The sequence below is a fragment of the Chiloscyllium punctatum genome, chromosome 24 (assembly GCF_047496795.1).
Source record: "Chiloscyllium punctatum isolate Juve2018m chromosome 24, sChiPun1.3, whole genome shotgun sequence".
Lineage (NCBI taxonomy): Eukaryota > Metazoa > Chordata > Chondrichthyes > Orectolobiformes > Hemiscylliidae > Chiloscyllium > Chiloscyllium punctatum.
In genome coordinates this window covers 77,484,688-77,502,008 of record NC_092762.1, presented here as the reverse complement: position 1 = coordinate 77,502,008, position 17,321 = coordinate 77,484,688, and the positions used below count along the sequence as shown (strand labels likewise).

At 42.5% G+C, this 17,321-nt stretch overlaps 1 protein-coding gene across 1 annotated transcript in view; it reads left to right on the top strand.

The window, feature by feature from the left end:
• apc2 (APC regulator of WNT signaling pathway 2) overlaps positions 1-17,321 on the top strand; it is a 206,721-nt gene that overhangs the window by 129,554 nt on the left and 59,846 nt on the right. The window contains exon 7 of the mRNA XM_072594240.1: positions 6,985-7,062. Within this exon, the coding sequence (XP_072450341.1) occupies positions 6,985-7,062 (78 nt within the window). The remainder of the gene's footprint in view (positions 1-6,984; positions 7,063-17,321) is intronic.

Here is a 17,321-nt window from a genome sequence, read left to right as displayed (position 1 = left end):
TTCAGAGGGTCGGTGTGGACTTGTTGGGCCGAAGGACCTGTTTCACACTGTAGGGAATCTAATAACAATATAATCTAAACTTACAAATTCCCCTCTGAACAACACTTGGAACTATATACTTTGCTGGAATACCCTTCCTTATGGCACTGTGGCTTTACCTGCACCACATGAACTGCAGCAGTTCACCTTTTCAAGGACAATTTCTGGTGGCTCTGCTGACCAGCAGTATTTATATCTCATGAAAGGAAATAAATAAGTTCCTGAATCCATAGAGCGTAGAAAGGTAATGACTAACACATCTTAGAAAGGACTTGTAGCTGATAATGAAAGCTTACTGACTGTAACATAGTCATTATATGAACTCCACTACCCTCTCAGCCATTGGTTGAAGTGGAACTGCAACACAGGATTATTGAGCTTATTGTCCCCATTGTCATGGTGCATGACCAGGCCAACTACAAATGATGAAACATTTTTGGACTAAAGAGAACAATCTGTGGACCTGTTTCGATAGATTGGGGAACTAAAGAAAAGCAGAAGGCATTGTGCAAAAGTTGTTGATAGCTTTGAGGCCTGCACATGGATTTCCAATTTGGTGGGGACATGAGAGCCATGGGTTTTGGGTGGGGCATGAGATGGCATAGGTTAGCATGGATGAGGCACTTGAAGGGGAGAGAGATGTGTGCTGGTGAGTTGTTTTTTTATTTATTCTTTACTTTTTAACTTTAAACACAGTACAGAAAACCTGAGGCAGATCTTCTTGTTCTACACTTGGTAACCTTCTCAATTCTCCTGGGCCACTGGTCCCAATTCCTAATTCAGCCCAAGCCCCATTCCAGACTGAAGACTTGATGTCCAAGTAGCCATTTTTAAAGGGAAGATTTGCACAGCGATCGGGGACAGAAGTCCAGGCTCTGGGGTTGATCTTCAAATTGGGGTTGGGAACTTGTTGCCTGTACATACGTCTGAGTCCCAACCCTCTGCTGTGTCTGTTAATAACCTGACTGGACCAGAGGCTAGGCACTAGGCTCTGTGAAGGGACAGGAGATACCTATTTTGTCAAATGTTTCCTGACTCAGTATGTCGAAGGGCCGACAAGAGGGGAAGCCACACTGGATCTGGTGCTTGGTAATGAACCAAGCCAGATGTTTGATTTAGTTGTAGGTGAGCACTTTGGAGAGAGTGACCATAATTCAGTTATGTTTAGTTTAGCGATGGAAAGGGATAGGTACATGCCATAGGTCAAGAGTTATCGATGGGGCAAGGGCAATTATAATGCGATTAGGCAAGAATTAGGATGTGTCGAATGGGGTAGCAAAATGCAGGGGATGCAGACAATGGAAATGTGGAGCTGGTTTAAGGAACAGTTTTTGCGTGTCCTTGATAGGTATGTCCCTGTCAGGCAGGGAGGAAGTGATAAGGTAAAGGAACCATGGTTTACTACGAAGAAGAAGGAGGCTTGTGTGTTGATGAGGCAAGATGGTTCAGATAAGGCGATGGAGAGTTACAGATCAGCTAGGAAGGATTTAAAGAGAGAGTTAAGAAGAACAAAGATAGGACACGAGCAAACTTTAGCAAATAGAATAAAGGAGAATAAAGGGTTTATTTTAAAGCTTTCTATAGGTATGTGAGGAATAAAAGGATGATTAGGGTAGGAATAGGGCCAATCAAAGACAGAAGTGGGAAGTTGAGTGTGGACCCTGTGAAGATCAGAGAGGTGCTAAGCGAATATTTCTCATTAGTTTTCACTCAGGAAAATGAGAATATTGTAGAGGAGAAGAATGAGGTACGAGATATTAGACTAGAAAGGATCGAGGTTAGTTACAAACAGGTGTTATCAATTCTAGAAGGAGTGAAAGTAGATAAGTCCCCTGGGCTGGTTGGGATTTATCTGAGGTTTTTCTGGGAAGCTAGGGAAGAGATAGCAGGGCCTTTGGCTTTGATATTGAGTCATCATTGTCTACTGGTTTCGTACCAGCGGACTGGAGGATTGCAAATGTTGTGCTCTTGTTCAAGAAGGGCAGTAGAGATAACCCAGGTAATTATAGACCAGTGAGCCTTATTTCTGTTGTAGGAAAGGTTTTGGAAAGGATTATAAGAGATAAGATTTATAATCATCTAGCAAATATCAAGTTGATTTCAGATAGTCAACAAGGTTTCATCAAGGGCAGGTCTTGTCTCACAAACCTCATTGAGTTTTTTGAGAAGGTAACCAAGCATGTAGATGAGGATAGGGCAGTTGATGTGGTATACATGGACTTAAATAAAGCCTTTGATAAGGTTCCACATGGTAGGCTGTTGGAGAAAATGCAGAGGCATGTAATTGAGGGTGATTTAGCAGTTTGGATTAGAAACTGGCTTTCTGAAAGAAGGCAGCGAGTGGTGGTTGATGGAAGATACTCAGCCTGGAGTCCGGTTACTAGTGGTGTGCCACAAGGGTCTGTTTTGGGACCACTGCTGTTTGACATTTTTATAATGACTTAGAAGCAGGCATAGGTGGATGGATTAGTAAATTTACAGATAACACTAAGGTCAGTGGAGTTGTGAACAATGTGAAAGAATGTTACAGGTTGCAGGGGGACTTGGATAAACTGCAGAATTGGGCTGAGAGGTGGCAAATGGAGTTCAATGCAACTAAATGTGAGGTGATGCACTTTGGGAAGAATAACAGGAAGGCAGAGTACTGGGTCAATGGAAAGATTCTTGGTAGTGTGGATGTGCAGAGGGATCTTGGAGTCCATGTACATAGATCACTGAAAGTTGCCACCCAGGTGGATAGTGCTGTGAAGAAGGCATACGGTGTGTTAGGTTTCATTGATACAGGGATTGAGTTCCGGAGCCGTAATATCATGCTGCAACAATACAAAACGCTGGTGCGGCCATACTTGGAATATTGTGTACAGTTCTGGTCGCCATATTTCAGGAAGGATGTGGAAGCATTGAAAAAGGTGCAGAGGAGATTTACCAGGATGTTGCCTGGTCTGGAGGGAAGGTCTTATGAGGAAAGGCTGAGAGACTTGAACATGTTCTCATTGGCAAGAAGAAGGCTAAGAGGGGATTTGATAGAGACATACAAGATGCTCAGAAGATTAGATAGGGTAGACAGTGAAAGTCTTTTTCCTAGGATGATGACGTCAGCTTGTACGAGAGGGCATAACTACGAATTGAGGGGTGATAGATTTAAGACAGATGTCAGAGGCAGGTTCTTTATGCAGAGAGTGGTAAGGGCATGGAATATCCAACCTGCTAATGTAGTCAACTCAGCCACATTAAGGAGATTTAAACAATCCTTAGAGAAGTACATGGATGATTTTGGGTTAGTGTAGGGGACAAACTGAGAATAGTTCACAGGTCGGCGCAACATCGAGGGCCGAAGGGCCTGTTCTGAGCTGTATTGTTCTATGTTCTATGTTCTACATTCTACCTATTGAAGCAGGAAGCACTACCCTCCACATGAGAAAATGCAGGGGTTCAGAGGGCCAGAACCCTCTGAACTCAGAGAACTAGCTAACCTTCCTGCCAAACATCATTGCACCCCATCTCACAGTGAAATTCTGGGTATTAAGATATTCCTGGTTCCTTTTGCAGCTCCCCACATTGAACCTGTGCACTCATATGCACTGGGCTGTTGGATGTTGCAGCTTCTAACTGTAGAATCGTCTGATGGTCCTCCCTGGCAAGCACCTTGAGGAGTTTAATGGGATGTTAATTGGAGATGAGCTGTTTTCCCCAACTCCCCCACCTTCATTTGCCCTCTGAAAATTCTGGCAGTATTGGGACCCAGGGATACCCACTGGGAATGCAGTTTTCCAAGTGAGCTCATGTCCCTGCCCATCCCACCTTCCATCAAATACTCAGCCTTTGGATTCTGCCTTCTTTATTGCCTGTAGGTCTGGTTTATAGCTCTCAGCTGAATGAACCATTAGACAGTGCTCAAATGAAAAGTAAGATTGAACATTCAAGGAATTAAGAGGAGCGGATGCTGGAAATCTGAAACAAGCAAAAGCAAAGTTTTTTTGGAGAAACTCAGCAGGTCTGGCAGCATCTGTGGAGAGAAAACAGAGTTAACATTTGGGGTCCAGTGGCCATTCTTCAGGACTTCAGTTTTGAAGAAGGGTTCCTGGACTCTAAACCTTAACTCTGTTTTCTCTCCACAGATACTGCCAGACCTGCTGAGTTTATCATAGATCTTGCCTGAGTTTGATAAAGTCAATGTCTAACTGGTGTAACTAAGATATCTAAAAAAACCACAGCACCAACTGAGATTGTGAGTATAGCAGACAGCTGGAGACTCACTCGATGTAGAAGTTTTAGTGAGGTTTACCAAGCAATGATGGAAATTCAGGCCAGTGCTAAGATTAAAATGAATCTGAACTGCAGATATACAATGCAATCACAAAAGAATTATATTAAAACAATGAAGAGGTTTTTCACCAAGTGCTTTTTTCACCAAGTGCTAAGTAATAATTCATTTTATGGAAATTCTTTACCTAATCATCGGAAAGTTCCATTTGAAATATCGCAGATCTGCAACTGTTGCTAACTTACAGCAGCAACTTATGTGTCTGCTAACATAAAACTAAACAAGGTCTCAAATCTGTACTCTTGGTGTTGAGCAGTGTTCACAGCATTGGTCAGTTGGGAAATCATAGACAATCAATGTGAGGCAAATGGCCTTCTTCTGTGCCGTAACACTTTTGTGAAATGGTTGGATGCTCAGAGGGAAAGAAAACAATAAAATGAACAGTAATACTTGAAAATGAACATACTGTTTGTATTGGAGCTCCAATCTGAGTTACACAAGACAAGCCAGACCAGTATGTTTCAGTCGCCAGTCTTACTGGTTGTTTCCTTCTGGTGATTAATTGCTGTGGGTCTACAATGTCACACAGGAGCTGTTGCCGACAGAAAAGTCCACTTTTAGCAAATAGTCAGCTTTCATCCTGCTCAGGAAAATGGTAGTTGACTCTTCAGCCTTAGTTTATTATTAAAACTGCAAACATTGCTGCCCAGAACTTGTATAATTAATTTACATTGTTGAGAGTAACTTCAAATAACTTGTTAAAAATCCTGAACTCAATTTGTATCAGTTTGGAAAGATAAAGACACTTTTCAGGTAAGTCAATGGTATATTTCACAGAAATATCGATGGTCCCTAAATCCAGAGACCCAGGTAATGTTCTGGGGAATTTGTGTATGAATCCCACCACAGCAGAAGATGGAATTTGAAATCAAAAAAAAAATCTGGAATTAGGGGTCTAATAATGACCATGAAACCATTGTCAATTGTTGGAAAAACCCATCTGGTTCACTTTAGGGAAGGAAACTGCCATCCTTACCTCATCTGGCCTACACGTGACTCCAGGCCCACAGCAATGTGGTTGACTGTAACTGCCCTCTGGGCTATTAGGGATGGGCAATAAATGCTGGCCCAGCCAGTGATGCCCACATCCCACGAATGAATAAAAGAAACCGACAAGCAAACAAATATATTTAAGAGGTCTCCCAAAACTGAAAGTGATTTCTCCAGCAAAGTGCAGTAAGTTCATAGAATCCCTAGTGAGGGACTCTGTGTGAGTTGTGTGAGTGGAAATAGTTCCAAAGTACAAAGAAAACTAATCCCAATCACTTAAACAGTGATTTATTGGGATGGTGGGGAAGTGATAGGGATTGGTAATACATATCGTCTGGGAATACAAAGTTAAAAATTACACAACACCAGGTTATAGTTCAATCTGGTGTTGTGTGATTTTTAACTTTGCACACACCAGTCCAACACCGGCACCTCCAAATCATGACTGGGAATAGTGATGGTATGAAAGGCTCTTACCTGTACTGTCTTTTAAAATTCATACCTGCTATTTGAGTACTTTAAGACTTAGAATCCCTACGGTGTGGAAGCAGGCCCTTCAGCCCAGCAAGTCCACACCGACCCTCCAAAGAGTAACCCACCCTGACAAATTCCCTTACTTCTCTACATTTCCCCTGACTAATGCACTGAACATTACAGGCAATTTAGCATGGCCAATCCACTTAACCTGCACATCTTTGAATTGTGGGAGGAAACCAGAGCAAACCCACGCAGATACAGGGAGAATGTGCAAACTCCACACAGACAAGTTGCCCAAGGCTGGAATCAAACCCAGGTCCCCGGTACTGTGAGGCTGCAGTGTTAACAACTGAGCCACCATGTCGCCTGATGTAGCGTCTCTATCCAGATCAGCATTTGTTGCTCATCCTTGATTGCCCTTCAGAAGATGGACCACCGCAGCCCAGGTGCATAGGTGCATGTCCACAGTTCTGTTAAGAGTTGCAGGTTTTTAGACCTAACAAAAGTGAAGGAATAGCAACAGAGTTTTAATTCAAGATGGTGTGCAGCTCAGAGGGGAGCTTGTAGGTGTGGAGGTGATCACAAAATGCTTCTCTCATCCTTCTGGGAGAGCGGTGGAGCCCTGATGAGTTACAGCAACAATTTCTATAGATGGTACACAGTGCTGTCACTGTGCATTGTAAATGTCTAAGGTGGCGGTTGGAGAATTGATCAAGTGGACTGCTTTGACCCAGTTGGTGTTGCGCATCTTGAGTGTTATTGGAACTATAATTATCACGTCAAGTGGGAAGTATTTCAAAACACTCCTGACTTGAGCCTTGTAGGTTGTTGTTTGGGTTTGGGAAGTCAGGAAGGGAATGGTGTACCACAGAATTTCTAGTCTCTGACCTGTTCTTGTAACCACGGTATTTATATGGCTTCACTGTTATCCATAATGTTATTTTGCAGCCAGCATTTCCCAATGCAGTTGAATGTTCAGAAGCAGAGATTACTGGATGACAATACATAATGAGTCTTAGCTCTGGCTATTGCATCTCTTTGCAGCTGATGTGCCAATTCTAACTGAGGCAAATAATGACTAACTCTCTGGTCTATGACCTTTGGTTCACTGAATAAACAAGCTCTTTGATTTATGCTTTTTTTTCCCCTGACAGATGCGAATGAACCGGATCCAACAAATTGAAAAGGAAATTCTTCAGTTCCAGCAGAAAGCGCATCAGAAAGAGACAGAGGTCAGATTCAAAGACATTGCTACAGTTTATATGGCTTATCACAAAGTAATATGTAGAAGCTAAAAGTTGCACATAAATAACAAGACTTTTTCATTCAATTAAAACTCTACCTACCTCAGATACACAACTGGAATGTTTTATGTCCCACAGACCGAAACTAGAGATTGAATTTGAGAATTCAATTCACTGACCACATTGTTCATTAGACTATACTTTGTGAGAGTTGTAAAAGTACTTTCCCACCCTGTGGCATAATATTTTTAGCTCTGTTGTTATTTTTAGATGACTTATGCTGAAGGCTTTTATGAGATGGGAATCTGAATGAACATTATATTTGTTCCCTGTAACCCGGGGATCCACCACATAAAAGCTGAGTTTATGTTAGTGCTCTTAAATGTTTTTGTTGGGTTACAATTGTGTGCTCTATTTTACATCTAGAACATAAATATTCCACATACACTTTTTGTCTACTGCTTTCCCTACATGTAGACTTTCTAATGTAAGTTTCTTAGTCATGTCTTTGATACCCTAAAATAATTTTTAAAAATCAAAATTGATGATTTTTGCACCATTATTAAGGACAACTGGACTAATAAATTTGGGACTTTTTAACAAATTTGCAAAGATACAGATCACCTAATCAGAGGAAATATTTTCTCGCAATGCAATCTATTGAAATTCTTCATTAAATCTCCATCTATGTTCTAGTGTCAATAACAGATCGCTAAACCCAATAAGTGCAACAACAACTTAAATTTCTATAGTGGCTTTACCATGATTTAAAATGAAAATTTCCAGGTGCTTCGTAGAGCCAGCACCAAATACAGTTTGACACTGAGCCACATAAGGAGGTAACGGGAGAGGTGACCTTAAGCCAGGTAGGTTTTGAAGAAAGTCCATAAAAGGAGGAGAGAAATTCACAGAAGCAAAGAAGGAATTCCAGAGCTTTTATATAATCATAGAATCCCTACAGTGTGAAACAGGCCATTTGGTCCAACAAGTCCACACTGACCCTCTGAAGAGTAACCCACCCAGACTCCTTTGACTCATGCACCTAATCTATACACCCCTCAATAGTATGAGCAATTTAGAATGATCAATTCACCTAACCTACACATCTTTGGACTATGGGAGGAAACCCACGCAGATACAGTGAGAATGTACAAATCCACACAGTCGCCTGAGGCTAGAATCGAACCCAGATCCCACTGAGCCACCATGCCACCCTTAAGCTTTGGGCTTAAGCAGCTGAAGGCACAGACACAATGTGGAGTCTTAATGAGTACTTTCTGTAGATGCTACACACTGCTGCCACTATGCATTGCTGGTGAAGGGAGTGAATGTTTAAGGTGGCAGTTGGAGTATTAATCAAGTGGACTGCTTTGACCTGGATGGTGTTGAGCTTTTTGAGTGTTACTCTAGCTGGGATTGTCCAGGCCATTAAGTTGGGGATGCTAGTGAGGCCAATGCAGAGAGATCATGGAAGGTATTAAAACAGCGATAAGGAGGGGTATGGCCAGTTTGGGATTTGGAAATAAGAATGAGAATTTCAAAATTGAGGCTTATGTTTCAACTGTTTCCTCAGTGAAGACAGTTTCCCATCCTTGGCACAATTTTGGTAAAAATACTCTGTGCACTTCCTATGGCTATAATGTCCTTCTGATACTGAGGTGTTCCACATTCCATATTAATATAAATAAAACTGCAGGATCCTGGAGATCTGAAATGTTAACAGGAATTGCTGACAAAATTCAGCAGGTCTGGCAGCATCTGTGGGAAGAAATTCTACACAGCACATCCTAACCTGAAGGTACATTAGTCATGTTTTCATAGTAAAATGTGCCCCATTTTTGAAGGGCATATTGTTATTGGCCTTTCTAAAATGGCTTTAGCTATCTGCATTTGGATTTCTAGGGAAGGTGTATTTGAATCCTGAGATACCTCAGTTCATCCACACTCTTCACTATCTTTCCATAATTTTTTTAACCTTGAAATTAATTTTCCTGAAATTTTCATCTACATGTCACCACCTATCAGGTGCAAAATGGCAGCTGACAAACTGTGGATTAGAATTAGAATCCCTACAGTGTGGAAACAGGTCCTTTGGCCCAACAAATCCACGCCAACCCTCCAAAGAGTAACACACGCAGGCCCGTTCCCATACCCTACATTTACCCCTGACTAATGCACCTAACCTATACATCCCTGGACACTGTGGGCAATTTAGCATGGCCAATGTCTGTGTGAAGTTTGCACATTCTCCCCGTGTCTGCGTGGGTTTCCTCCAGGTGCTCCGGTTTCCTCCCACAGTCCAAAAATGTCCAGGTTAGGTGAATTAGCCATGTTAAATTGCCCATAGTGTTAGGCGCATTAGTCAGGGGTAAATGTAGGGGAATGGGTCTGGGTGGGTTGCGCTTCGGCAGGTCGGTGTGGATTTGTTGGGCCAAAGGGCTTGTTTCCACACTGTAAGTAATCTAATCTAATCTAATTCACCTAGCCTGCACATCCTTGGATTGTGAGAGGAAACTGGAGCACCCGGAGGAAACCCACGCAGACAAGAGGAGAATGTGCAAACTCCACACAGATAGAAAGTTGGTTGAAGGCAATGCTTCTCCATTTCCATTTATATTGTAGACCTGAGGTTTCCCAACATGCTAATTGTGAGACATTTCTTAAATTATGTCTAATTTCTATTAGTGTAGGGAGCTTCTGTAGCAGTTTGACTGCCTCTGAGTCAGAAGGCTGAGTCCTAATCCAGGATTTGATGGTCAAGGTGAATCTATTCATGACCAACGTTCCCTCTAAGTTGATTGGCATAGCAACATATTGGCTTTCACTTCTGGAATCTGCTGCCACATAAGTATCTCAGAGGTCTGCACAGTAGGACAAAGAATTAACATTTATAGCATGAACAAACAGGTTGACTATCAACCTTCAGTTCTATCTAACACTCAATGCCAGATGTTAAGAATGGGAGAGATTCCTGGCCAACCATATCATGGGAAGAAAGTTGGAGCTCCATACTATAACATGCATGGCAGAGTGATTTGTAACCCACTATCGTTATTATTTTTTAAAAATGTGTTATTTAGTCATCAATAGGCAAACAAAATATATGTGCTGTCTTGAAGAACATTTCGTATGAACATCTTACCAAATTCTTCCCTCTGGCCCTACAAATTACTGTATTGGACACTGCATGGAGAAGCAAACTCAAATTTTTATACCAGTAATCTCTTATGTACTGTGAATAATAGCTGAAGATCTGAAATGGAAACAAAATACAGCTGGTCGCGGAGCACCTGGAAGAAGAAGACAGAGTTAACATTTCATGTCATCGTCCTTGCGTCAGAATCATGGGCGATCTGATGGATCTGATGGATATATTTAAAAGTCCCGTAGCTAGTGTGCATTCATATTACTTCAGACACTGCAGTTTGTCACTGGTACAAAGGCAACATAACAGGGAAAAAGAAAGCTAGTTATTTCATCCTTGCTAACTTATAAGTAGTTGTGTGTACAGTACCTGGATGGTATTTGATTAATGACTTGAAAGGGACAATCCAGATTAATACCCAAATCCACACTGCGGGGACCAGACTTTGCTGCCTGGGCCTTAGTGCCAGTTGTATTGACCATGCGATCTCATCCTCTATTCCTGACCCCCTCCACAAAGAGGGTTGTCACCTTCGGTTTGTGAAGGGCTTTCGAAAGGAGTGCCCTGGTGAGGATGGGTGTATCAACTCACCTTCCTTCAACCTCACTGATGGGCTGCAACCGACGTTTACAGTTATATCTTCTTCCAGATTCTTTTACTGTTGCAGTAAGGAGCCAATTGCAAGCTTACATTGAATTTAATAAGATCAATTTTATTACATGCTAATAAGCAATGTCAAGCGTACAGCCTTTGAGTATACACACACTTACAAACTCTCTCTCACACATACACACACACGCACATGCATACGCATGCAATGTACACTCACAATATAAATGTACACACCACATATGCGCACACAACACACACATATTGAAAGGGACACACACACACACACTAGCGTCCCTTCAGTGTCCTTAAGGAATATTGATTTAAACTGTGACTGCGGTTGATTTTTCTGACTGTCAGCAGTACAGCATGTTGGTCTTATCAAGAACTCAAAATGACATTGGTAACGCCTCTTCTGGGATACTGTGTCCAGTTCTGGTCACCCAGAAATAGGAAGGAAATTATTAAACTGGGGAGGGTTCAGAAAAGATTTACCAGGATGTTGCCAGGTATGGAAGGTTTGAGTTATAAAGAAAGGCTGGATAGGCTGTGAATTTTTTCACTGGAGAGTAGGAGGTTGAGAGGTGACCTGAGAAGTTTATAAAATAATGAGGGGTCCAGACAGAGTTAATGGGAAATTTCAAGATAAGGTGGCACATTTGTAAGGTGAGAGGAGAGTGATTTAAAAAAGATATAAGGGGCAAATATTTTACACAGAGGTTGATTCATCTGTGGAATGAATGTCCTGAGGACGTGGTGGATATGGGTACTATTACAGCTTTTAAAAGACGTTTGGATAGCAAAGATTTAGAGGTATATGATGTGGAAGTGCCAGTGTTGGACAGGGGTGGACAACGTCAGAAGTCACACACCACCAGGTTATAGCCCAACAGGTCTATTTGAAATCTCAAGCTTTTGGAGCACTGCCCCTTCGTAGGATGAAGTCAATTTGCTGAAGTAAACCTGTTGGACTATAACCTGGAGTTATGTGACGTCTGACTTTGGAGGGATGTGGGCCAGGAACAGGTAAGGACTAGTTTATTTAGGATTATGTTCAGCATGGATTGACGTATCTATTTCTGTACTGTATGAGTCTATGTCTCTTTTTATTCAATCTTGTCACTGACTTTTCTCCTTGAGAGACACAGTGAGAGAGAGCCTTCTTCATCATGTTTCAATTGGCAATCAATTTCAATCTCCTTTACCTATTTCCAAAAAAAATCCTTGAGTTGCAATCTGTTGTGTATTCTATTTGTAGTCTCCCTTTCATGTCCAACATGTGAAAATTCTTATGAAGTTGCAAACAATTAGGTGATTACGACCTTTCCACATCTCTCAGGGAGGGTTTGACTGGTTTATTGGCTTGGGGAAAGATGTTAATTTCACCCCAAAGTTAAAAATCACACAACACCAGGTTATAGTCCAACAGATTTATTTGGAAGCACTAGCTTTCAGAGCACTGCTCCTTCATCAGGTGGTTGTGGAGTATAAGATCGTAAGACACAGAATTTATAGAAAAGGTTTACAGTGTGATGTAACTGAAATTATGTATTGAAAAAGACCTGGATTGTTTGTTAAGTCTCTCATCTTTTAGAATGACCATGTTGGTTTCAGTTCTTTCCTATGTAAATCGCAGAACCTTCTCAAGTGATGTTTAACAATTGGTATCATGTCGGCCCAGATAATGCTTTGAAGGTGTGAGATGCCCTGGGTGAGGCTGTCTTTGCCAGTTTCACCTCAGGCTGATTTATGTCTAGTTCATGGTGGTCTCATGAAATGTGGTCAACCTGTGCATCATTCTATATCAGAGTTCTTGTCCCTTTTTCAAATAACTTCAGTCCATGGAAGTCCCTGCTATTAAATCAGGTGACAGAATTGAAAATTAACAGTCCAAACTTTATATCACAATGACCAAGGTGGAAAGGTGGAAAGAGATAGGGAGGAAATTCTAGAGGTCAGGGTTTCAGGAATTGAAGGCACGATGGACAGTGGATGAGATTAAGAAAATCAGAATTATACAAGCAGGATCTCATACCATCGTTTTGATTATGGAATGGTGTGGGAAAATTAAATGTGAGAAGCATGTGAAAAATTCTGAGTCATGAAATTATGAATGAGAGTGATTTGTTTGTGCTTTCAAAGAAGCGCTATCGCAACTTGACGATCTTTACAGCTGACAAGTTACTTGGAGCAGCTGTTGAAATCTCATTTCATCACTACATAAATAATATTTTCTGATTTTAGTGTCAGTAATAAAAATTATTTTGACACAAAATACCAGGTCAAATACAACTAGGGAAATGCAATCTTTCAAAGAAATAACATTACTGGCTTCGAAGGTAAACATAGGTATGATTTCATACATGACATCTGTACTAAGTCACAAGTCGCATGACACCAAGTTATAGTCCAGCATAGAACATTGAAAAGTACAGCACAGAACAGGCCCTCCAGCCCACTATATTGTGCCGAGGATTATTCCTAAACTAAAATAAAATAACCTAACCTACGCACCCCTCAATTCACTGCTGTCCATGTGCATGTCCAGCAGTCGCCTAAATGTCCGTAATGACTCTGTTTCCACCACCACCGCTGGCAACGCATTCCATGCATTCACAACTCTCTGTGTAAAGAACCTACCTCTGACGTCTCCTCTACACCTTCCTCCTAACACTTAAAACTATGACCCCTCGTGTCAGTCAATCTGCCCTAGGGAAATGTCTCTGACTATCGACTCTATCCATGCCTCTCATTACCTTGTATACCTCGATCAGGTCACCTCTCTTTCTCCTTCTCTCGAGAGGGAAAAGTCTGATCTCAGTCAACCTCTCTTCATAAGACAAGCCCTCCAGTTCAGGCAGCATCCTGGTAAACCTTCTTTGCACCCTCTCCAAAGCCTCCGTATCTTTCCAATAATAGGGTGACCAGAACTGGATACAATATTCCAAGTGTGGTCTCACCAGGGTTTTGTAGAGCTGCATGGCTCTTAAACCCGATCCCCCTGTTAATGAAAACCAAAACACCAAATGCTTTCTTAACAACTCTATTCACTTGGGTGGCGACTTTGAGCGATCTACGCACTTAAACAACAGGATCCCTCTGTTTCTCCACACTGCCAAGAATCTTGTCTTTAATCCTATATTCAGCATTCAATTTTGCCCTTCCAAAATGTATCACTTCACATTTATCCAGAGTGAACTCCATCTACCATTTTTCAGGCCAGCTCTGCACATGTCTCTGCAGAGCTGCACATCTGTGGAAAGTGCACCCAACTCCAGCTCCTCGAAAACCGAGTTAAGGAACTGGAGCTGGAGCTGGATGAACTGTGGATCATTCGGGAGGCCGAGGGGGAAATTGAGAGGATGTACAGGGAGGTGGTGACTCCTCAGATACAGGATAAGGACAGCTGGGTTACAGTCATGGGGAGGAAAGGGAATCGACGGTCAGAGCAAGGATCCCTTGTGGCCGTTCCCCTCAGCAATAAGTATACCGTTTTGGATACTGCTGGTGGGGATGGCCTACCAGGGGAAAGCCATAGCTGTCTGTTCTCTGACAATGAGCCTGGCACTGTGACTCTGAAGGGAAGGGGGGCAGAATACAAAAGCGCTAGTGGTACGGGACTCAATAGTTAGACGGATTGACAGGAGGTTTGTGGTCAGGAATGGGACTCCTCAATGGTATGTTGCCTCCCCAGTGCCAGGGTCCAGGGTGTCATCAATCGGGTTTACAGGATTCTGAAGGGGAAGGGTCAGCAGCCAGAAATCGAGGTCATATTAGCACCAATGATATAACCAGGAAAGGGATTGAGGATCTGAAAAGTGACTACAGACAGCTAGGTTGGAAGCTGAAGAGCAGGACAAATTGAGTAGTGATCTCAGGTTTGCTACCAGTGCCACGAGACAGTGAGGTGAGGAACAGTCAGTGAGTGCAGCTTAACATGTGGCTGCGAAGCTGGTGCAGGAGGAAGGGCTTCAGATATTTAGACCATTGGGATGCCTTCTTGGGAAGGTGGGATCTGTACATGGAGGATGGGTTGCACCTAAACTGGAGGGGCACAAATGCTCTGGGTGGGAGATTTGCTCATGTGGTTTGGGAGGATTTAAATTAGTGTGGCAAGGGGCTGGGAACCAGAGCTACACATCTGAGAGGGGGTTAGTTGTAGATGGGACAGTGACAGGATGTAGTGAATCTATTGGGAAGGTTTTTCATGCGATGAAACAAAGGGGTCGGTTAAAGTGTGTCTGCTTTAACGCAAGGAGTGTCAGAAATTAGAGTGATAAACGTAGAGCATGGATTAGTACTTGGGACTGTGATGTTGTGGCCATAACGGAGACGTGGGTTTCACAGGGCAAGAATGGTTGCTCGATGTTCCAGGGTTTTGCACATTTATAAAGAACTGGAAGGGTGGCAAAAGAGGAGGGGGTGTAGCATTGCTAATCAGAAAGTGCATCACAGCTACAGAAATGAAGGTTGTCAAGGAAGGTTTGTCGACTGAGTCAGTAAGGATGGAAGTTAGGAACAGCAAAGGAGTGGCCACCTTATTGGGGGCTTACTACAGACCCCCCTAATAGCAGTAGGGAGATTGAAGAACTCATAGCTGACAGATTTTGGAAAAATGCAAATGTAGTAGGGTTGTTGTTATGGGTGACTTCAACTTTCCCAATATTGACTGGAACTTCATTAGTACAGATGATTTGGATGGAGCTATTTTTGCCAAGTGTGTTCAGGTGTATTTCCTTACTCAGTATGTAGATAGGCTGATGAGGGGAGAAGCCATTTTGGATTTGGTGCTTGGTAATGAGCCAGGATAGGTGTCAGATCTCGTGGTGGGAGAACACTTTGGAGAGAGTGACCATAACTGCCTCACATTTACCATAGCCACGGAGAGGGAAAGGAGCAGTTACCATGCAAAAATATTTATTTGGGGAAAAGGAAATCATGACGCTATCAGACAGGAGTTGGGAAGTAGAGATTGGGAGCAATTGTTCCACAGAAAGGGCACAATAGACATGTGGAGACTGTTTAAGGCACAGTTACTGTGAATGATTACATAAATTTGTTCCTCTGAGCCAGGCAAGAAGGGGTAAGATTAAGGAGCCTTGGATGACAAGAACAGAGGAGCTTCTCTTCAAAAGGAAGAAGGCAGCTTACGTAAGGTGGAGGAAGCAAGGATCTAGCACAGCTTTAGAGGAATATAGGCTTACTAGAAAAAAGCTTAAAAATGGACTGGGGAGAACCAGGAGGGGGCACGAAAAAGGCTTGGCAGGAAGGATTAGGGAAAACCCAAAGGCAGTTTACTCATACGTGCGGAATAAGAGAATGATCAGGGAGAAGATACAGCCAGTCAGAGATAGCATAGGGAACTTGTGTGTGGAGTCTGAGCAGATAGGGAAAGCTCTAAATGAGGTTTTTTTGCTTTGGTTTTCACTAAGGAAAGGGACCTTGTTATGAATGAGAACTTTGAGGAGCTGGGAAATGGGCTTCTACAGATCAAGATTGATGAATTGATGTGCTGGAAATTTTGGCAAACATTAAGATTGATAAGTCCCCAGGGTCAGACCAGTTTTATCCTAGGTTCGTCTGGGAAGCGAGAAAGGAGGTTGCTAAGCCACTGGCGAAGATCTTTGCTTCCTCATGCTCCAGGGGAGTTGTACTGGAGGATTGGATGGAGGCAAATGTTGTTCCTCTTTTCAAGAAGGGTAATAGGGAAATCCTTGGCAATTACAGACCAGTCAGTCTTGTGTCTGCTTTAGAAAGGTTTTGAGGGATAGGATTTATGACTATTTAGAAAAGCATAGCGTGATTAAAAGCAGTCAGCATGGCTTTGTGAGGGGCAGGTCATGCCTCACAAATCTTATTGAGTTCTTTGAGGAGGTGACAAGACAGGTCGAAGAAGGTCAAGCAGTGGATGTGGTGTATATGGACTTCAGCAAGGCATTTGATAAGGTTCCCATGATAGGCTCATTCATAAAGTCAGGAGGTATGGGATACAGGCAGATTTGGCCCTCTGGATTCAGAATTAGTTTGCTGACAAAAGGCAGAGAGTGGTTGTAGATGTATTCTGCCTGGAGGTCAGTGGTGAATGGTGTCCTGCAGGGCTCTGATCTTGGGCATGTGCTCTTTCTAGCTTTTATAAATGACTTGGATGAGGAGGTTGAGGGGTGGTTTAGTAAATTTGCCAATGACACAAAGGTTGGAGGTACCGTTGATAGCATTGAGGGCTCTGATCTTGGGCCTGTGCTCTTTCTAGTTTTTATAAATGACTTGGATGAGGAGGTTGAGGGGTGGTTTAGTAAATTGTCAATGACACAAAGGTTGGAGGTATCATTGATAGTATTGAGGGCTGTTGCAGGCTGCAGCATGACATTGACAGGATGGTACTGCTCCTTCCTCAGGTGCACAAGCGCTCCGAGAGCTTGTGATTTCAAATAAACCTGTTGGACTATAACCTGGTGTCATGTGACTTCTGACTTTGTCCACCCCAGTCCCTTCA